At 39.4% G+C, this 22,957-nt stretch overlaps 2 protein-coding genes across 7 annotated transcripts; both read right to left on the reverse strand.

The window, feature by feature from the left end:
- Positions 1-28: 28 nt before the first annotated feature.
- LOC103405921 (uncharacterized) lies at positions 29-18,397 on the reverse strand. Of its 6 annotated transcripts, none has more exons than XR_003770629.2 (8): positions 2,656-2,955; positions 2,266-2,393; positions 1,962-2,082; positions 1,838-1,880; positions 837-891; positions 534-653; positions 381-445; positions 29-248 (listed from the first exon to the last, which is right to left on the reverse strand). XR_003770629.2 is itself a non-coding variant. In XM_070817028.1 (8 exons), the coding sequence occupies exons 3-7, from the start codon at positions 15,274-15,276 to the stop codon at positions 575-577; spliced, it is 348 nt and encodes a 115-aa protein (XP_070673129.1). In that variant the 5' UTR covers positions 15,277-15,470; positions 15,545-15,744; positions 15,855-16,128; the 3' UTR covers positions 29-445; positions 534-574. The 6 variants fall into 6 exon arrangements, 1 of the variants encoding a protein (XP_070673129.1); XR_011577974.1 differs by having other exon boundaries at positions 1,819-1,880; XM_070817028.1 differs by lacking the exons at positions 837-891; positions 2,656-2,955 and adding exons at positions 15,232-15,470; positions 15,545-15,744; positions 15,855-16,128 and having other exon boundaries at positions 29-445; positions 1,962-2,014.
- On the reverse strand, positions 15,311-16,246 carry LOC139193494 (uncharacterized). The gene is made up of 2 exons (XM_070816524.1): positions 15,855-16,246; positions 15,311-15,470 (listed from the first exon to the last, which is right to left on the reverse strand). The coding sequence occupies exons 1-2, from the start codon at positions 16,244-16,246 to the stop codon at positions 15,311-15,313; spliced, it is 552 nt and encodes a 183-aa protein (XP_070672625.1).
- Positions 18,398-22,957: the final 4,560 nt, after the last annotated feature.

Here is a 22,957-nt window from a genome sequence, read left to right on the forward strand (position 1 = left end):
GGATCTGGGTTTTGTGTTTGCCGTTGAATTTTGGAATGATCTGGAGAAATTTGGGTTTTAGGGTTCTAAGGATTTGAGTGAACCGAAATTGATTTGGATGAGCAACTTTTTGGTTTCGATTCGCGGTAGAGCAAGGATGAAGAGGTGGAGGAGGGGGGAATGAAAGGGTGACAAAATTTGGATACGCAGGATTTGGTTTCGATTCGAAGTAGAGCAAGAATGAAGCTCTTTGAATTCTTTGCACCGCTCTATGAATAGTATGACATGTGAGTGATTGATTGTGTAACAAAAATTAGTAAAAGAGAGTGTATGAGTATTATATACGAAACTATATCACTGGAACCACTTTATGGAAAGTTGCAGTACTATGGTATACTCACTTTGTCCTTTGGATGATTAAACTTGCACCTCATACAAATTTGCATCTTTGAGTATTCATAAAGTACTGCAACATGCAAATGGATCAATTAACAGTTCAAGTGCTTAAATGCATTATTTCTGCAAAAAGAAGAAAGAATTGAAGTACTACTTACAGGACAATCTGGTGCTCCAAGTCTCTCGAGAAGGACTTCAGTTAAGCAAGGCCAAAGCACAAATTCAATGGAAAGAACCAATGCAATTTACTTGTGATGTTAAGTTGAACATGCGATGCCCTGGAGAAATTATTGAGTGTCAAATGATAAAGCAATCAGATTATAGTAAATTACTAAATGGTATTTACAAAAATAAAAAACATAAAGTTAAGAGAACAATGAAAAACTTAAGAATTAGCCTTAGCAAAGTTAAGGGAACTTAATGCTAAAAACAAAAAGCTAGCACTTCCTCAGCCGCATTACCTAGACGCTCTGCTAAAGGTACGGTGCCCACTAAGCTGAAGAAGAAGACCCATCCCTAATGTATACAAAGTAACTGTCAATGGATTAGGGGTGAAATCAATCTAAATTATTGAAAGGATGTGTGAAAAAGAAACCATGTTGGACACATTCTTACACAGAACAAGAAAAAAACTTAAAAACATACACTTAAAAAATAAAAACATAAACATGTATGAATATTAAGTGAACCCAAAGCAGAACAAACCCCTAAAAGTGCTTAAGTTCATGTGGGTTTTATAGTATTTTATCAATAATATCAGATTAACAAAACCCTTAATGCAAATCCAATCCGATATTGAAAACAGATGAATATAAGAGAGAAGTAAAAAAACACTTTTATTGGGCCTCATATTTACTGCACCACAGAATCCACTATTCTCCATAGCAAAAGGAAAATACCATATTCTCAGCTTCAATTTCTTGGAAATTAAATAAGGCATCCACCAGCATTCCCGCATAGAAATCACATAAATTGTATGACCGATTCACGAAATTTTGATTCAATCTAACTATCAATCTATATGTGTGAAATGACCGATTTGTATATGTACATTATTCATTTAACCAAATCTAAATGGTTGTATTGTATATATGGCAGTTAACACACGTCTATGAAAGTGAATGTGCAAACATACATAAATGAATACATTTGAACATTTGAGTAGGAGGGAATGTTTATAATTTGATGCATATAAACGTATGTACCAAGTAACAAACCAATCCATAGTTTCCCTCTTCAAATAACAAAATCCACAGAAACCCAACGTTGAAAATTCATGGACACTCAAAAGAACTGTAAACGAAACCGAGAAGCCCAAATCTCACTAAAGAAAAAGGAAAGATTCCAAGATTACACAAAACCCAAAATAACACAAACAAATCTCAAAGCATTTCTCAAAAGGACATATTACAATCAAAGAAAGTGAAAACCCTAATAAATTACCTTAGAGAGAATAAATTACCTAGCAGAGAAGCCCATTTTTTGGGAGCAGTTTAGCCACATGCCTGTACCAACATTGAAAACAAACAAAAAGTTCATAAAAAATGAAGAAAAATCGAAAGAAAACGAAACAGAAAGCAGCATACCTGTACTCGTAGATATCATCAAAGTACTTCTCGGAGTACTGGATCTGACCCTGCTATTTAATCCCAAACCACGATTTCAAGCAAAATCTTGAACAAGGATTTTCAAATTTCTCAGTTTAATCTGCGAAATAAAGACTGTTTTCAAGAAATTGAACATATTATATGTGCACTGCACACACTTGCGAGCCGGCTTACTTAACTAATATTTTTCTAGGTCAAATTTTAATTATTTGATTCCTTGTATCGATAATATTAGATGTAAATACATGCATGTTTATGGAATTCGAAGAGAAAAACCATATACCTCAGTTTTTTCAGATGATCAGTCACCCTCCCCCGAGTCCCTTGAACGTTAACATTCTCATGAGCTTGCTTGTTCCATGTCGTGCCTTGCTCCCATTCGGATCCTTCTCTTTCTCCTACTTGAAGAGACTGATTCAAGCAAAATCAAACATTCAGACAACACATCTCTCACTTGATTGATTGGTACCAAACGAAGGCCATTGATACTTATTTGTAATTTAATTAATAAAAAAAAAATTAAACGCTTCATAAAATTATACAAAAAATTCCAGAAATTTAACGAAAATAGAGAAAGAGGTTGTACAAAACCTACACAAAAATTACTAAATTCCAGATAAAATCATACAAAAAAAACCGAGAAATTTAACGAAAATAGAGAATGAGGAAAAACCAAATATTTCAGCCCAAATCCTTGAAGTTCTCGAGGACTTTGGACTTTGCCGGGTTGGAGAGATAGTTTCTCGGATCAGAAAGTAGGTGGGGTGGCCGGCCTTGGCGCTGGCCTCGACGATAAACTTTCCGGTGCTGCCGATGAAGAGGATTTTGGGCTTGGTTGCCATCAGGAATGGGATTGGGGGGAATCAGAATGGGATGTGTTGGAGAGAGAGAGAGAGATAGAGCTAGTGATTCGATTCAGAGTGGTGCATGAAAGAAGAGGTGGAGAGTCGGTGAGGAGGAGATTGAGCTCCTTTTGCAGTCGGCAATCCCAGAGGAAATCGAAATAAGCACGCGGGAATGTGAGAGTTCGAGAGATATCCACCATCAATGTGGATAACATAGGCACACATGAAATAACAAAAAATAAGAGAGGGCAAAAACGGAAGAACAAAACAGTGTTTTGAGTCTGCTAGGAATCATGGGAATTAACCTAAAAGTTACTCTTTTAGTAAATACTAGCAAAGGTGCCCACGCGTTGCTTTGGGATTGAAAATTGTTTAACACATGTAGAAGTTCTAAAAAAAAAGAAAAAATAATTAATATATATATATAGATATATAGTGCAAATTTATATACTACTCTATCAACAATAAGAAACAAAATAGGTGTCCAGGGCGAGAATGAAGCCTATAGTTATAAATTGTCAAATTCCATACATGTCAAACTTCATTTAGGAAACTGAAAACCATAAAGAATAAAGTGATAAACACACAAAGACAATTCACAATACGAAACCGTCGCTTCACTAAATAAGCAGCACCAACAAAATAATGCTTTTTTTTGCTGCAAAATATTAGAAAAAGGGAAGCAAAATATTTATTTCTATTTTATATTATGTGAAGAAAAAAAACTTGGAAGAAGAAGCAATAGTGAAAAGATCATATTTATTTCAATTTTTAGGCTGAGAAAAATAAAACAAAATACCCATTTCAATAAAAGAAAATTAATGAAAAGGGCTTGAAAAGTTTTAGTTTTAATAAAAAAGCCATGTTATAAGCTAAACGGAAGGGAAGGCCGGATTTCGGCCGGAAAGTTGGACAAATTTTAAACGCTCATAACTTTGTCAATATTCAACAAAATCGAGTGATTCAAAAACGAAAATGGTAGTTCTCGAAGAGACGAAGAGAATGGTACCTCGCACGATGGCTAACTTGCCATGGTTTGGCCATAAAACACCTTGAAAGCTTCGAAGGTCGCCGGAAACTGGGTAAGATTCAAAATGATATAACTTTGTCAATACTCAACGAAATTGAGTGATTCAAAAACGAAAATCATAGTTCTCGAAGAGACGAAGAGAATGGTATCTTGTACGATGGCTAACTCGCCGTGGTTTAGCCGGAAAACGTCTCAAAAGCCTCAAAGATCGTCGGAAACTGGGTAAGATTCAAATGGATATAACTTCTTCAATACTCAACGAAATAGGGTGATTCAAAAGGGAAAGTTGTAGTACTGTTTCTGGAATGTAAAAATAAACTGTTTCTGGATTTTAAGTAACACTGTTTCTGGAATTTAAGTCAATGTTTATGAAATTTAAGTTAATGTTTCTGGAATTTAAGTCACTGTTTATGGAATTTAAATCACTATTTCTGGAATTTAAGTCACTGTTTATGAAATTTAAATTACTGTTTATAGAATTTAAGTCACTGTTTCTGGAATGTAAAAATAAACTGTTTCTGGATTTTAAGTAATACTGTTTCTGGAATCTAAGTCACTGTTTCTAGAAAGTCACTATTTCTGGATTTTGGTTCTTTTCTTTCCAGATACAGTGTTTGTTTGTGCACGGGCCAAAGGGTTTGGTGTGGTTGCTGCTCGCCAAAGCTAAACGGAAGGGAAGGCCAGATTTCGGCTGGAAAATTGGACAAACTTTAAACGCTCATAACTTTGTCAATACTCAACGAACTCGAGTGATTTAAAAACGAAAATCGTAGTTCTCGAAGAGACGAAGAGAATGGTACCTCGCACAATGGCTAACTCACCATGGTTTGGCCGGAAAACATCTCTAAAGCCTCGGAGGTCGCCGGAAACTGGGTAAGATTCAAAATGATATAACTTCTTCAATACTTAACGAAATCGAGTGATTCAAAAACGAAAATCGTAGTTCTCGAAGAGACGAAGAGAATGGTACCTTGCACGATGGCTAACTCACCATGGTTTGGCCGGAAAATGCCTCGAAAGCCTTGGAGGTCGCCGGAAACTAGGTAAGATTCAAATCGATATAACTTCCTCAATACTCAACGAAATATGGTGATTCAAAAAGGAAAGTTGTAGTACTCAACGAAATGAAGAGGAGGAGGAGGAGGAGGAGGATGAGGGCCAAAGGAGAGCCCATAAGTGACTGGCTGGTGGTCGAGCTGTCTGTTGGTTTGGTGGGTTTTACTTTGTTCTATGATGGTTTTTGGTTAAAATAAACTTAGTTCAAGCCCTTTTTATTAAAGCTCCCTTTCAATAAACAACCTAAAACCCATTTCACGTTTGTGGGTTTTCAATATTGCACAATTATATATGGGAAACAAATGGCTGTTAAAAGATTCGAAAAAAAATTTCTACTCGTTTTCGTACAGTTTCTCTAGAGCCAAACAGAAACCAACAATGAAGACACATTCTGAGAAAGTATTGATGAAAACACAATGTACACATAACTCTCTAAACCTTTCCTCCTTTTGCTTAGCTTGCAATTAGAATAGATTATGACTCAGGCATAAACTCAGAAATCAGTAAAGAATGAAACCCAAAAGTAAATTGCAGTTTCTTATTATCATTTCTCTTAGAAAAGACTAACAAAATTGTTTCTTAAAAATTAAAATAACAATATGTATATAAGCAGGATTGTGCTTAATTTTCTCTAATTAAAGAAATGGTTTGCGCAATTTAGAACCTAATATAACAAAAGCATAACAAACAAAAAATTCCAGAGCCTTAAGTGCCTTTTGGAAGTTCAGTCCTATTTCGAAAATCTACAAAAGGAACAATTGTGAACCCAAATTAAAGCTTCTCTCACTCAAAAGAAAAATAGAAACTCTCAATAACTACGTCTCGATCCCCACAGTTACTCGCATTTGGAGATAATACATCCTCATTTATTGGATCCTCATTTCCTAATTCTTGATCTCGATTGGCTAAAGATGCCACATCCATTGTGGTACCATTGCTTTCCAAATTAACTAGTCCACTTAATTGCTTCTGTACAAAGACTGCTAAAGAAACAGCATGATCACGAATCAAAGAATCATGAGGCGGGCAATACAACATATCAATCAAGGCCTTGTGGTACTGCAACAGGCTGATAGATGGTGTAGACGACCTTTTCCGGCAGATATTAATAACTTTGAGTATATGTGCACACAGGTTGCCCATTTCTGCCCAACGACAGTTGCAAATACCGAACTGCGAATCAGGGTTCCAAACAACATAAGCCCTGTCTTGGTCGAACTCGTCAATAACTTTTGCACGTCACCTTCTATGACAATATTGCAGTCAGGAATCTTCAAAACTTTACGCCAAGATGTTAAACCACTCGCCCACTCATCTTTCCAATATCGTGCCAAATCATCATTCTCAGAATATTCATCAAGCCAGAAGTAGGAATGCACTTTTGTACCCAACTTATCAACCAACCAATCAGCTCATTTGTACACGCTAGGTTTCTTCTTGTTCAATAACCTAAGCTTTAGTTGGTTGTGGTAGAACTCCATTGCCACAGAGGTTTCCTGGTTAGCAAGAGGATGATTTTGTAGTACAGAGATCCACATCCCTAAGTCAAAAGACATTTTTCTGGTATGAGTTATTCAAGAAAAAGTGTCACGCCCCAATCCCAACCTACGTCCAGGATCGATACATGACGTCATCAAATACTCTTACATCTAACATACCCCGCCTCCAGGACATGAAAAGCATGATATCACAAGTATGTTTTATGAACCCTTTGAGATAACATGCTTACTGAGGCTAGTTTGAATTACTACTACTTTTCCTATAACCCGTGTTCTTATACAATATATGATGGATGACGATATGATATTTAGAACCAAGGTTCTAAAAAACGCTAGGCGCTAGTCGGGCGGTGGGCTAGCGCCTAGGCGGCCTAGGCGGATTTAGGTAAATTTCTTGTTTATCTTCTAAATAAGTGCATATTGACACTTATAAAAAATTATACTTTTATGAAATTCATTGATAAGATAATAAAAGAATGATAAAATACAAAAAAAAATCAAACAAGTCCAAAATTTAAAAACACATTAAGCATATATACCATATAATCTAAGATATTTTGAATGATTATATCTAATTTTAAAATAAATAAAAGTAAAAATCCCACGTAGTGGGTTGGGTGATTCATAATGAAGAGAAAATTATGATATCAATATGGATGGTTCATAATGATTTACAAAATATTTTTTTAGAGATTAATATGTTGAATTTAAAGCGAAATAATAGTGTCAAATATCTAGATGTGGAAAGGGCACACTAGGACTCATAAAGATAGGACTCTGCCATGACATTATCGGCTGACAGCCCATCACTTTTTATGAGAAAGATAACTAAGTGACTGACAGCCTATGAGACTATTTACAAAAAGCAAGCCATTTGATGTTAGCTGTCCAATTGTGATTGGAGAGAAACTAAGGAAAAAAAAATTAAATAAGACAAGTATGTAAAGTGGTCACGTGGTATGAAAAAAAAAGAGAGAGAAAGTCATCATCTTCGTGTTCATCTTCTCCTCTTCACCAAACCAAGAACCTGAAGAAACCCAGAAATGCTTGAATGCAGCTGATCTTACAGAACTGAAATTCTTGGACCGCCTAGGCCATTCAGTCGCCCGCCTAGGCCGCCCAAGGACCGCCCAGGCCGTCTCAGCGGCCGCCTAATCCCTGTCCCGATTTTGAGTTAATCCCCGCGGCCGGCCACCGCCCAGCGCCTAGGCGCCGCCTAGGCCGATTTTTAGAACACTGTTTAGAACATGTTTCGAACACCTCTTTATAGTATAGATGATGGATGACTTTATACTATGAAGTTGCTTTTCAATATATATGTGTTCAATGGTTATGTACTTACCTAGTGGTCCTTATTCCGCTACGGGACGTAGGGATAGATTCCGGTCCTTCCCGGGCGACGGTTTGATTTTGGCATAGGGCCTGGAGTGTGTTTCCTCTGACTATTTAGCACAGGGACGGGAAGCCAGCATGGGGCTTGTAGTGTGTTTTCCTCTGACTGTCTTCTCAGAGACGAGGAGTCAGCATAGGGCCTGGGGTTATATTGGACATTCACTAGTGATTATTATATATACAAGTTATGATTTGAGACATTACACGGCATGCTAGGTTTCGAAAAACCTATGTTTATCACTATATATGTGTTTTCATAAAACTTGGGAGTTAGTACGTTGATAACTGTTTTATTATATATATATATATCAACTTGGTCCACTCATATTTGTTTTGTGCCCCCTTCAGGACTTAGAATCGAGGCATACAATCCCGACGTCCAGGCACTTCAACATCGACATCTTCGAATCCCCTTGGTGTAGGACCCACTCCCTTGTTCATTCAATTTTTATATTAATTCTTTTAGTGTTCTAGATTAGATGTGTGCTTTGAACATGTTCCTTAAATGCATATTCATTATTCTTTTACATTTATAAGTCTTATCCATCCCTTGTTTTCAGCATTTGCACTCGATAAATGGCTTTCGTCACCCTCGGGTGTCGGCCAGCACATGCCTATCCTGGTATTCGGAGAATATCGGGATCGGAGCGTGTCACAATCCTTTGAAATTAATTAAATGATAACCAGATGCCTTATACATCCTTTTGTATATCGACCTCCATACATGAAAACCAAGAGGTATAAAATCCTTACCGTAAATACCTATTATACTAATCACCTATCATGTTGTACATATAAAAGCAATGAACCAAAATAGATGGAGCCATCGGGTTGCACTCTAATTCATGCGTTCTACTTTTCTGAACCATAAACCATATTAATTATGTATATAACAACGTATAATTAGTCATTAGAAGAATAAAGAAATTTGGGATGCTTACCCATATATGCAAACTACAGGTTGATCACAAGTGAAGTAGTTTATTCCTTGATCCTTTCTTCCATTTGAAATAAATCAACTAGCAGCCAAAGTAATATTATATATCCCTTTGTTTAACATGTAACATAGACATTATTTTAGTACAATATATACTTCAAATAACGATACTAGTACAAAGCAAAAGTACTTCAAAGGAAAAACTCAGAGAAGAATTGAATAATGTAGAAATTGCACTCATTTTCTCCACAAAAGTTGCATAAAAACTGCTTCGATCAACCAAGTTTAAGCTCACTTTGAACGCTTAAACCTGAACCAAATGGTACAAACTTAAATGGTTTTTGGAGGCTTGTTTTGTGTACTTTGAAATCATATAATATTGGTAGAGAACGGAACTCTGAATTGTAAGTTATTTCAACTATAAAGTGGAGTTCCAAAACTGGAAATACAGAACTTGCTGCTGCCTGGCAGCCCTGTGACTCAACTTTGGAAATGATTTTGATCTATCAAAACTCAACGCAATTAAGTGAAATCAGATGGGCTTTGATCATAGACATGTTTATTTTCAAAACACATAATATTAGATCAAAAGGAACTCACAAGGACATGGGAATCAAGAGCCAAAATAGGCTACATGAAACAAAGTTTCTCTCTGCAAAATGATTAAGTTTCATGTAATTTAGAACCCATACTCGTCCAATCAAATTTACAATTTCAGGCACTTCCAAACTATCAAGGAATCATATTTAACTTCTATTTCAATGTGTTAGCGTGCCTATATCATGCCTAATTCTTCCCTTTTAGCCAAAGACTACAAACAATTCAATAAAATAAAAGTATGTACCTTTTCTTGTTTCTATACATTAATAAAGAAAGAATAAGACATATTACAAAGATGAGGAGATGAAAGGAGAATGAGGCTCACCATCTTGCAAGTTAACTCGTTGTTCCATTGTTTGCAAGCACAACCTCAATCATTGTTCCAGTTCACCCATTTTGTATCTCGTTGCACAAGAGTCAATTGACCAGACAAAGATGTTGCTCCTATTTGCAACGTCTGGCCATCATGTTCTCCATTCCTCAACCAAAACACACGCTTTGCCGGAAAATGGTAGACACTCGTTGGAAAAGTCGGGCCTCGTTGGAGCTTCTCGATTCGTTATCTCAATTTCATTTTTCAAAAACAGGGACTCGTTATCTCAATTTCATTTTTCAAAAAACAGGGACAAGGGAGGAGTTCATGACGAGATGGGAATTATGGTGATGATAGTTTGGTGATTTGGGTTTGCCGGCCAACGCGGCTTCGACTCCTTGTCGGCCTTCTCTGTGTTGTATGAGGAAGGGAAGTGAAGGATCAATTGAGAGAGTTCTGGAGAGTTCCCCAAATGAGTGGGAGAGTCGGGAAGAGGTGAGAGAGTGCGTCCCCAGAACCCCACCACAAGAAAATTTTAAAATCCTCTAAATGTTCCAGAATATTATTACCAACTACCCTTCAACTTTAAAGTTATGTAAACCCTTCGTTTGAACTCCGTTTAACAAACGGTTTTTGCCTGAGCATCCGTAGGACCGAGCTCTATTCGAAAATACTAAATATAACCCCGAAAGGTCAACATATTAAAATTATTAATTACAAATTCAAATTTTGTAACTAAATAACTAATTCTAAAATTAACGGAAACAAAATAAATTTGTGTAAATACGAAATACGTAAAATTTGGGAACGAGATTTCACATAAAGCATAACCAAAAAGGTTCCTATTTAAAGAGAAGGGAGTGAATGAAAGCGAAAAACGACACTATCTGCAAGACCAAGTTTGATCTTCATCCCACGCAATACACCGATCTTCTGCCACATAAAGATTGCCTTAAATTTGGCAGCCCAATTATTAACATTGTTGATGCACAAAACCAGGGCGGTCTTGGAACAACGTAAATCCGACCGTGAATCTGCACAAACGCTCAAGAACACGAAGAACACAAACAACACAAGGATTTTATCGTGGTTCACCCCAATGTTTGGGCTACGTCCACACTGTAGTTGATTCTGTTTCTCTGTAAGTGTATGGATACAAGTGTTTGGGGGAAGTCCCCCAGAGAAAGAAGAGAAGGGAGAGGAGAGCCTCGGTGGTGTAAGGTCTCTCCTGAATGTAATGAGAGCTTCTCTTAGCTTTCTTAGGCTTGGCTCCTTTGCCTCCCTTAGAATGAGGGGAGGAGTCCCCTTTTATAGAATAAGGGGCTCCTCCTCTTTTACAAAGTATGGGCTTTAGTGTGAGGCCCAAATACAAGGCCCAAGGCCCAAATATACGAGGCCCTAAATATGGTATAAACAGTAGTCCCCCAAGTCTTCAGTCAAGAGAGTCTGTTGGCTCGAGACTTCAAATTGAATCCATGTATGGGCCGAAGTGGCGGTTGTTCGGAGGCGGTATTTGTATACCCTGCACTGAAGCTTTGTAGGTGAAGCTTTGCAAGTGAAGCTTTAAAGCTAGAGCTCTGTAAATGAAGCTTTTGAAGCTGATTGACATGAGTGATGCTCATGAATGTTTATGTTGATTGACATGAGTGATGCTCATGGATGTTGTTATGAGTGATGCTCATGAATGTTGACATGAGTGATGCTCATGAATGTTTATATATGATTGATATGAGTGATGCTCATGAATGTTTATGTATGAATGACATGAGTAATGCTCATGTATAATTTGGAGTACTAGGTGTACTTTTGATCACCTGGTTGGTGGCATGAAGGAGAGTACGGGTTGTACATTTCATCACCTGGTTGGTGGCATGAATGGCTAGTTGCCAAATTAGCGTACGAGTTGTACATCTCATCACCTGGTTGGTGGCATGAATGGCTAGTTGTCAAATAGAGCACGGGTTGTACATCTCATCATCTGGTTGGTGGCATGAATGGCTAGTTGCCAAATGATATTAGAGTACGGGTTGTACATTTCATCACTTAGTTGGTGGTAATAGCGGCGGGTTGCCGAATAATTTTTTTAGAAGTACTGGACGTACTTTTGATCACCTGGTTGGTGGCATGAAGGAAAGTACGGGTTGTACATTTCATCACCTGGTTGGTGGCATAAATGGCTAGTTGCCAAATTAGAGTACGGGTTGTACATTTCATCATCTGGTTGGTGGCTTAAATGGCTTATGGGCCTTCGCTCTCCACCACATGCCAGCCCTTTTTTTTTTTTTTTTTTTTTTTTAGTATTACTACCCTCTGATGGGGTTTATACAAATGTTTTCGAAAGATGCGAAAAATAGATTACATCATTCAAAAATAAGGAAAGTAAACCACATCACTCTGATGAGGTGTTTATTCCTTGCTTTTGCAGTACGGGTCCTTGTTGTTGCTTGTGTTTTTCTACAACATTCTCTCTGTTTCTGTCTTTGCGTTGCCAGAGATTTGGCTTCCACTTGGTGACGCTGTTCCTTTCCGCTTTGGAAAGTAGACAGCTCATGTTTGTAAAAGCAAGAAGATACCGTTTGTAAAAGCATCTTTTCCTTTTGCTTTTTTTCTTTCACTTTGTTTCCCACTACTTTGCTCTTTTGCTTTTTGTGCTGTCATCTGCTGCTGGGGATCTGAAAGTGTTATGCAGTGGGCATCTTCTCAATGGGAGTGACAAAGCATCATCGTGGCCTTGTTGTGCCATCATCGTCACAACAGTGCTTTACAGTAATGGCTCTAGCTAAAGCATCAAGGTCTTCAAGTAGTTTCCCAATTCTGACCTCATTCCAAGGATCCCTGTACTGCTCCCGCAATATATAATCCATCAAAAAATTGCACAGAAACTTGACCCGGACCTCTCCAGCCTGCGGCGGAGCCACCTGTACGTCTTCGATCACTAAAGGCTTATCGGGTTCCCAGGCCATCGCTGTTTTGTTGGTGACGACTTGACCTTGGGTAACCATGGATTTGAATCTACTTGTCGAGCTCCTGCTATTTATTGAGAATCTGGGTGCAGCCTGACAAGGCTTCAGTCCTCATAAAACCCATAGCATTGGCAAACCGGCTGTACGAAGCAATACCATTGTTGGCGGTGAGGATGACACATGCATACCATTATTGGCGGTGATGATGATCTTCCATGGTTTGTTCACCATCTTCTGAGGTTTGTGAAGCTCACTCACTGTGTGTTGATCATGGTGCATACGGGATTCGGCAAGGTCGTCTACTATTTTCTTCACGGAGGCGGATGAGGCCATAGCTTGCCTTAGAAAAACCACTGGCCCAGGTGGAGGCCCGTTTTGAGCTTTATCAGCACATTTGTTTTCTCTTCCTTTAAAAGCTGTGTAGGTGATTTCCGACACGGGAAGGGAGGAAGGAAGGGCTGCAGTGTGCGTTCAAGGAGAGTCCAAGAGAAGTAGAGAGAGAACTGCGGTGGGCTCACGGTATCCAAATGTCACCACTTTGCTGCTGCCTTTCCGTTGCTATCGGCCGAGACGAGTGTGAACGTTGCTATCTGGGCTCATGGATGGGACTCTCGCTGGGCAGAGAGGAACAAGGAGCAGCCATCTAGACCTTGGGGGAGTCGACAGCAGCAGGGAGCGGAGAGCGTCTCTCTTGCTGCTCTCATGATCTCCGGCTGAGCCGCAAGTGGGAACTGCCATGCCATGCTCGGGTCGCTGCTGCTGGGACCCGGTTCTCCTCCGCTCGGGCCGGCTTGCTGCTTTAAATCTGACGGGGGTAGGTGGCATGGATGGTGCTGGTGGCAGCTACTGGGTTTGTTGAATCGGGTCAATAACTGGGGAAGAGACAATGGTTTCTTCACAATCTGAGGAGAAGAAGCCATTGTTGGAGTCGATTCTTCTATTCTCTTCCTTCTTTTCTTTTTTCATTTGCTCTTTCTCTTTCAATCTTTTGTAATGAAGCTTTTCAGAACCTCTCTGACAAGTTACCAATTTGATAAGGCTGTTTGTTTTTCTCCATCTCTAGTTTTCAGATCTAGGAAGTAGTAGGTGCAGAGAGATTAATTGTGAATTAGAGAGAGAGAGAGAGAGAAAGAGAGAGAGTGAAGGGAGGAGACAGAGATTTGGATCTTTCTGGGTTTTTGTGATTTTTCTGCTTTCTGGGTTTTGTAGAGAGAGAGAGAAATAAGAAAGAGTTTGAGAGGTAGAGGCAGATGCAGAGTCTGAAACCAGAGGCTCAATGGATCTGCTGGAGCACCAATTCCTCCAGAGCACGGTGCTGATCTTCCAACGACAGCGAGAAGTTACTCAAGTCGTCAATCGCAATCTGCATCAGCTGCGCGTTCGAAGGCTTCTTCAGCTCGTCCATGAGCTGCTTTATCTCTAGCCGGCGGTCGTTTAGGTCGGCAGGAGACAATCGCTCGACATCTCGCGTCTTCTCTTTCAATTGGACGGGATCAGAGTGACCAATGGCCCATTGTGATCGGAGTGGCCTATGGCCCACTATAACATTCGCTCAAGAGAAGAGAAGCCACCGTCGGTGTCAAGGTCAGCGATGGCGGTATCGTCATCCCGAGGCTGAGTCCGAGTCTAAGCCTGCGTCTCGTCTTCTGCACTGGACCACTATACCCTTTCCGTATTGTTAATATTTCGCTCCAAGGAACAACAATCATGGCACACTTTGCTAGGAGTAAGGTTTTGGGTTCTTGAAGATTTTGCAGATTCACGGTGGAGGTGAAAAAATGAAAGAGAACCGACATAGTTTTTTGTGTCGATTCCCACAGACGGCGCCAAATGTTGATGCACAAAACCAGGGCGGTCTTGGAACAACGTAAATCCGACCGTGAATCTGCACAAACGCTCAAGAACACGAAGAACACAAAGAACACAAGGATTTTATCGTGGTTCACCCCAATGTTTGGGCTACGTCCACACTGTAGTTGATTCTGTTTCTCTGTAAGTGTATGGATACAAGTGTTTGGGGGAAGTCCCCCAGAGAAAGAAGAGAAGGGAGAGGAGAGCCTCGGTGGTGTGAGGTCTCTCCTGAATGTAATGAGAGCTTCTCTTAGCCTTCTTAGGCTTGGCTCTTTTGCCTCCCTTAGAATGAGGGGAGGAGTCCCCTTTTATAGAATAAAGGGCTCCTCCTCTTTTACAAAGTATGGGCTTTAGTGTGAGGCCCAAATACAAGGCCCAAGGCCCAAATATACGAGGCCCTAAATATGGTATAAACAAACATAAAATATTCCCATCTATACAAAGAAATATTATTACATGCTAAGCATTCGCATATCGGCATATGAAGACTTGGCACAAAACTGAGCACAATGAGTTCTAGGATTCATGCAAACAACCACACTTAGTGCGATAAGGCTTTCTTATCGTTGTTGTATACATATAACTCATTAGCATGATGTATGCATGTATATGTAGACCTTTATGTATCCCACACACAGGTCTTAAGAGATACATACATAGGCATACAAGCAGATTTGTAAAGATAAGAACCAATTAAAAGACATACTTGTTACTTCATATCATAAGGCAATATATACCTCTACTAAAGATGATAGTGACTAACCAATTCTAGGAGTTGCCTTAAAGTAATCCATAAAATCTGATTCATCAAGAATATTTTCTATGAAGTCCTCAAACAAACGCTAGGTTCCTCGTTGTTGACAGATGTTATCCATTGCCTGATGAAGCCTTCTTGACATTGTAGCTCGCATCTCATTGTCCACACATTTCTTTACCAAGTTTTTATGCCATGCATGACGAACCCGCCAAAAGCTTATCAACACTGAACACTGAAATACATCCCTGAGTATAACGAAAAAGAACATTAGTGAATAAAATTGTCAGTATGAAGGTTGGACGAGGACTGAGCAACCAACCTGATGGTGAGCACATCAGCTAGAGGATCATCCACTATGAAACCAGCTAACTACCAAACAGGGTTTTTCGTTTGAACTCTATTGTAAAGAGCTCTCATCCATTTATGGGCATTTGAACTTCCAAACTTTGGAGCCACTATCCATGCCACCGGAATGGTCTTGTTGTCTTCATTAAATACAAGGAGACTATGAACGGAATACTAATAATGTTGCAACATGAACATGTTTAGTTTCTCATTATTATTAAGAATTGTAGTTAATAATAAGAGGTTAAACAAACTAAACGGACTTTAAATTGGTTGTTCCGAACCTTGAATCAGAAGCTATAAGGCTGCGATTACCGAAGCAAATCATCTGTTGCAACTGCCACTCTGTCTGAATGCCCGAAGTGAAAGGGTCCACATCAGAGAAATCCTCATAGAAGAAAACATGACTGATGTTTTCTACCCACATGCTAATGCTAATCGCATTATCAGCATCCAATTCATAAATAGAACATCGAATGACCCTCTCCTGCCTCCGAACAAACCTATGGGTTAAAAGGTCATCACAATTAGATGGACCACCCTGTTTCTCTACAGATTCATTATGTCTCTGCATTATAGTCTCCACAGAGACCCTCACATAGAACAAAGATTGCACACAAAGAAGCAGATCCTCAAAGATACAAGGGGCAAACATAGCTCCTGTTCCAGTAGCCATCTTATCTTGTGGACCATGGCATGGCGCTCCTTTCCTATCTACATGCTTGTCCTGATTATGGCCCCGTTTGGGATTGATGTGATTTTAAAAAAAGCCACTGTGAAAAAAAGCTGAGGGTCATTTTTGTGTTTGGTAAACTGAAAAAAAAGGGCTTATTTTGGAAGCTGCTGTGAGAATAAGCTGAAAATCAAAGGAAAAGCTGAAGCTGCTATTTGCTGCTTTGAAAAAAAGCCAGTTTTTTCAAAGCACACGGAGCTACAGTGCTCCTTTAATGAAAAGACACACTATCATCCTGCTTTTTTTTCCAAAAGCACTTTCACAAAAAAGTTTACCAAACACTCTACTGGCTTTATTTCACAGCCGCTTATTCTCACAGCAGCTTTTTTTCAAAGCACATCAATACCAAACCAGCCCTATGTATGATAAGCGCCACTGAGGGTTCAGCAATTAATTGTTTCACAATAAAGTGGCAGGTACAACCTCTCTTCGTGTTCGGTCCACCATCATTTTCTTCTTTGAGACATTAATCCTGCTGGGTCGTACAAGCCCACCCTTCCTATGGTCATCAGGACCAAAGGAGCAGCACCAATATCTACACATTTGAAAAAAGATAGTTTAAGCTGATAGGATACAGGAATGCTGGCTAAAATGGACAAGGGCAAAAACTGGAACTTACAGAATATACTCAAGAATACCATCAACCTTTGGTTTGTAAGGCGTCTTTGGCTGCCATCGTTGCCTCGCTTCAACATAAAATCTTGTTGGACATTCTTTATTAGAGGATTCACCCCTCAGAAAATCGTCAACTCTACGGAACGGAATTAGAGCAACTCTATCTTTCTTGTCCCGCCAACCTTCTACCTTTGACCACACAAGATCAGAAGAAGAAAACTCCAGTGCAGGCGGACTCTGCACAGGAAGGGACATAATCTCATCCCATCTAGCTATCTACAATGAATGAAACGGAAACGACAAATTTAATAAAAACAATAATACAATAGTCATTTTAACAGAACACTCGACCAAATTCCAGACGTTAACCTCGATAGTCCTACTTTATAATAAACTACTACTAAGGCCTTGTCTTCTGAATTCAGCTAAACTGAAGTAAGACGACATGGTCAAACTACTACTAATTTTCTGTTCAAATCCTATGCACAACTCGAGTTCCTTCCCAACTTGAACATGTGCTTAAGTGCTTATTGTCGTCGTTTTCATATCAAATTGCAACAAAAACCCGAACTTAACAGCTCTAAATTCAACCAAAACACTGTCCTAGTTTGAATTTTAAACAAATTCCCAATAATAACACCCAACCCTTATCTATTAGTTGAACAAAAGGTTTTTCCAATAAAAAAAAAAGAACTTTAACGAAAAGCTCCCGGTACTATTTACTTTAATGAAAAACCACATTTTTACACTAAAAAGTCAATACTGGTACTATTCACTTTGCCATTTTCATTAGTTTTCCTTAAAAAAAAAAAGGAAAACTAATGAAAATGGCTTGAAAACTTTGAGTTTTAACGATAAGGACAAAATAAAGGGTAAAGTGAATAGTACAAGGATTGACTTTTAGTGTAAAAATATGGTTTTTCGTTAAAGTGAACAATACCAGGAGCTTTCGTTAAAATTCCGAAAAAAAAACATGAACAAGAATGGCGGATTTTGCAGCTGGCTTCGTAAAGTTGCACAATAATAACAGTAACATAGGTCCTTTTTACTCTAAGCGGTACCAAAGAAAGTAAAAAACTTCATATCTGATAACAAGAAAACAAACAAACAAACAAACAAAAAAAGCAGAAACAATTTAATTCATGCAATACATTCCCTTCCCAACAATTTCAAAACTTTAGCGAACAATTTAATCTATTTCTTCTGTTTTCATAAATTATCAGAAATTAACAGTAGGAAAACACAAATTCCAGGAAAAAAATGAACTTCTTTGAGTTTTCAGATAAGTGAAGTCGCTAGCTCCAGAGACACAAACTGAGCTAATGTATATGTACGTGTATATTTATGTATTAGGGGTAGAAGGTAGGGTTAGGGTTACCTGGTAAGTTAAGGGCAACAGGGAGAAGCAGGTTGTGCTGTCTGCGGAGGCTGTAAACGGAGAGGGAGGGAAGAGGACTGAACCCCCCATAAAACCTTTCGTCGTATGTTTTTCATTTTTCTTTTTCTACTTGTTATTTTATCCAACTTTGCAGTATTTGCAAAACAGGCCAACTATTCTACGTTACACCTTTTCTTTTCTACTAAATTTGCTCATAATACACGTATAATACTGTTGACCCTAGAAATTACAAAGCCTACGTGGCGCGCAGGCCGAATATATTCTAAGCTAACTACGTCCTTCGGTGATTGCGGGGCGTGCCAACTCGTCGGCCGAGGAGTAAATTTGATGATGCTGCGTTGGGTCGCGCTACTGACTTCTGCGTCTTGCGATTGCGGCCGAGAAAGGAACGCGTCTCGGCCTCTTGGGTTTTCGAGCCTGAAGACAAGGCTGCTATTTCTTACAAAGTTCACGAACCGAATTCGGCTTACAATGTGCCGAATGTAATAACTGTAACACCTCACCTCGCCGAGAAGGCTAATGAGATGACCTCGACCAACAAGGATTCGAAAACCCTTCTCGACCGAGACTTGGATAGGCAATCGACCGTTCTCGCCGCAGTGCTGTTGATGCCAACGGAAGATACTGCGAGACCGACCGACTCTACGGTGACAGAGCTATCTATGCCGACTTAAGATATCACCGGTTGCTTCCACAGTGCTGTTGATGCCAACGGAAGATGTGTCAGCGAAAAAGGAAAAGAAAAAGATCTCAAGTTGTGAGAGTTTGTGCAGGGCAATTTTGTATTGATTTTTGTGGGGCTTTTGAATGATGCACTGCCTCTGTATTTATAGAACCTGATGTACTTGCTTGGCACGGCCTGACTCTTATTTCAAATTCCCTTGATCTTTAAAGGATTTGATCTTTGGTGACGTGGCTTCACCACTTGCTTTCCTCCATCCATCTTTACGGAACCAACCCAAGAAATAAGCATTAAAAACCTAGCCTACCTTATCATCACATCACCAAAAAGACCTACGTTCCTAGGCTTCCTTTAAATGAATATTAAATTCATTTTATCTCATAATTTCATCCCATCCATGCATCATGCATGCATCTCAACAAACCATCTTGATCGATTCCGAGCTACGTGCTCAACAACATTTATCCACCATTTATCACCCACTTTTAAATGGATAATAACAATAAAATACTCCAATGCTCTAATCTACCACACGTTTAAATCCCAAGAACCCCAAATTAAATTGAACTGTACTGCTCACTTTGAAGATATAATTTGCACCTCATCTTGTACAAGAAAATATCAAGATAATTTTTTAAACGATAAATATCATGATAAAAATCATAATATTATCCTTTAACAATAAAAATTATCTCCACTTTTCCATCCGACGGTTGAGAACTACGTTTTCTCAACGGCCTTGATTACATGGGCCGATGGTGTAAATTTGGGTCCAAACATTGCCCCCCAGTTTCCTTGAACTTCGGCTCGTAAGCTGAATGGTTAAGGAAATTAATTATTTTGTAGCCAGTAAACCTCGTCGTACCGTCGAAAAAGAAATTTTGTTTCCTCAGCAATAATACCTCTGTCCTACCAATGCTGTCGTCTCCCCGGCTTCCACAATTCTCTACGAGGCTCAGTAACTTTAGATAAAACCTTGCAATCACTTCGACCCCACACTAATCGGTCGCAATACTCAAAACTTGCTTTAAGGGCCGAGAGAAATTTGGCCGAGAAAACCCCGATTCCGGGTAGCTCGGCCTGCCATCAATCATGAATGCTCTATTCACTTCTCGGTAGTGGCATCCTAAAGCAAGTCTACCATATATATATATATACACATCGAAACTCAACTGAGTGTTCTGCCACCATGCATCTTTGATAAGACTTCCCACTAAGCCATGCATATATAATGTTGAAAAAGCATGCCTATTTCTTCTTTTTTTCTAGATTCCCCCACTATGTGATTGCATGGATATACAGCTGCCACGCATATACTTCAAACACCTTAATAGACCACTTCGACCATCTCATGATTGGTGGATGACTTGGTTGGGCCACCGAGAAAACTAGGCCGAGAGAACAGACCTTACTCGGCAACAATACACCCCGCCGAGCTCGGTATGTATGGTTATATATATATATATATATATATATATATATATATATATATTAGTCGACCGCATGGCATGAATTGATCTGCACCCATACATCCATTGAGGCCTGCATGCTCTGTCGTCCATGATACCCAAAACCCCATTAATTCGGCCAAAAGCTGCTTATATATATATGTATATCTGTTTCGGCCAAGTCTTTGCTTTGTAATGGGGCCGAGGCCGAGGCTTTTGTAAAGTAGCCGAGGCCGAGGCTAAAGCCGAAATTTTTTTTCTCTCAGCTATCTCGGCCAACTAATATATATAAGCCTGGATTGCTTCTTCGACCAACTAATATATATATTTGGATCATTGCCCCCCTTATTTTCTGATGCATTGGCTTACGTAGCCAGACGATTAAGAAAATATTTTTTTTTTCTAAATGGAAATAAAAGTGGCCGAACCATATTCAGGAGGAGGCCAACGATGCTTTATTCCAAGCCGCGATCTTTTTGCATCAAAATTTTCAAATTGATTTCGCTCTAGGCCGAGTAAAGAATTTTTCCAAAATATTTTTGACTTGGTGAAATATTTTTCATTCTCGGCCGCCGAATGTGTTGAACAATTATTATGCCCCCCAGGCATAATTTCGGCTTTTAATTCAAATAACTTAGCCGAACGGGATTTCTTATCACCAATAATCATATCAATTAGTGTAGTTTCGGCGTCTAAAACCATGTATTGGTTTTGTTCGTCATTGGAACACTCCTCTGACGAATCATTTTCCAAGTCAATTTTTTGCTCAGAAACTTGAACATTTTCTTCTAGGCCTACCACACTTTCAGTCTCAACCGAAAAAATAGGTGGCCTAAACTCTTCTTCGGCCGTCTCGACTATGTTCAGAGGCCGAATTTTGATTGTGGCCGGAGCAAAAAATTGCCCCCCGGCCTTTGGACCTAACCATTTTTCAAATGGAATTGAACTGTAATCAGAAACGTAAGGAAAACGGTCGTCATCTAGCCATGCATTAAACCGAGCCCTATCTTCGTTTACCCATTGCTTTTGTAGGATAACAGGAGCTTCTATTCTCAACATGTAGGCGAATGATTTTTGCCTGGCTCTTTCGCCACGAAGAATTTTTACCGTTTCCCATGATCTTTTATCTTCCTCAAGGCGTTTTCTATTCTCCTCATTGTTTCTTTTCAATTGCTCAAGGAGCTCGTGCAATCGGCTAAATGGAGCCGGATTGACATCTTGATATATCATATGAACTTCGTAGTTTTAGCACTGGGTCCCACTGGGCGTGCCAATTTGTTGACCCTAGAAATTACAAAGCCTACGTGGCGCGCAGGCCGAATATATTCTAAGCTAACTACGTCCTTCGGTGATTGCGGGGCGTGCCAACTCGTCGGCCGAGGCTCGGCCGAGGAGTAAATTTGATGATGCTGCGTTGGGTCGCGCTACTGACTTCTGCGTCTTGCGATTGCGGCCGAGAAAGGAACGCGTCTCGGCCTCTTGGGTTTTCGAGCCTGAAGACAAGGCTGCTATTTCTTACAAAGTTCACGAACCGAATTCGGCTTACAATGTGCCGAATGTAATAACTGTAACACCTCACCTCGCCGAGAAGGCTAATGAGATGACCTCGACCAACAAGGATTCGAAAACCCTTCTCGACCGAGACTTGGATAGGCAATCGACCGTTCTCGCCGCAGTGCTGTTGATGCCAACGGAAGATACTGCGAGACCGACCGACTCTACGGTGACAGAGCTATCTATGCCGACTTAAGATATCACCGGTTGCTTCCACAGTGCTGTTGATGCCAACGGAAGATGTGTCAGCGAAAAAGGAAAAGAAAAAGATCTCAAGTTGTGAGAGTTTGTGCAGGGCAATTTTGTATTGATTTTTGTGGGGCTTTTGAATGATGCACTGCCTCTGTATTTATAGAACCTGATGTACTTGCTTGGCACGGCCTGACTCTTATTTCAAATTCCCTTGATCTTTAAAGGATTTGATCTTTGGTGACGTGGCTTCACCACTTGCTTTCCTCCATCCATCTTTACGGAACCAACCCAAGAAATAAGCATTAAAAACCTAGCCTACCTTATCATCACATCACCAAAAAGACCTACGTTCCTAGGCTTCCTTTAAATGAATATTAAATTCATTTTATCTCATAATTTCATCCCATCCATGCATCATGCATGCATCTCAACAAACCATCTTGATCGATTCCGAGCTACGTGCTCAACAACATTTATCCACCATTTATCACCCACTTTTAAATGGATAATAACAATAAAATACTCCAATGCTCTAATCTACCACACGTTTAAATCCCAAGAACCCCAAATTAAATTGAACTGTACTGCTCACTTTGAAGATATAATTTGCACCTCATCTTGTACAAGAAAATATCAAGATAATTTTTTAAACGATAAATATCATGATAAAAATCATAATATTATCCTTTAACAATAAAAATTATCTCCACTTTTCCATCCGACGGTTGAGAACTACGTTTTCTCAACGGCCTTGATTACATGGG

Source organism: Malus domestica, chromosome 17, assembly GCF_042453785.1.
Source record: "Malus domestica chromosome 17, GDT2T_hap1".
Taxonomy (NCBI): Eukaryota; Viridiplantae; Streptophyta; class Magnoliopsida; order Rosales; family Rosaceae; genus Malus; species Malus domestica.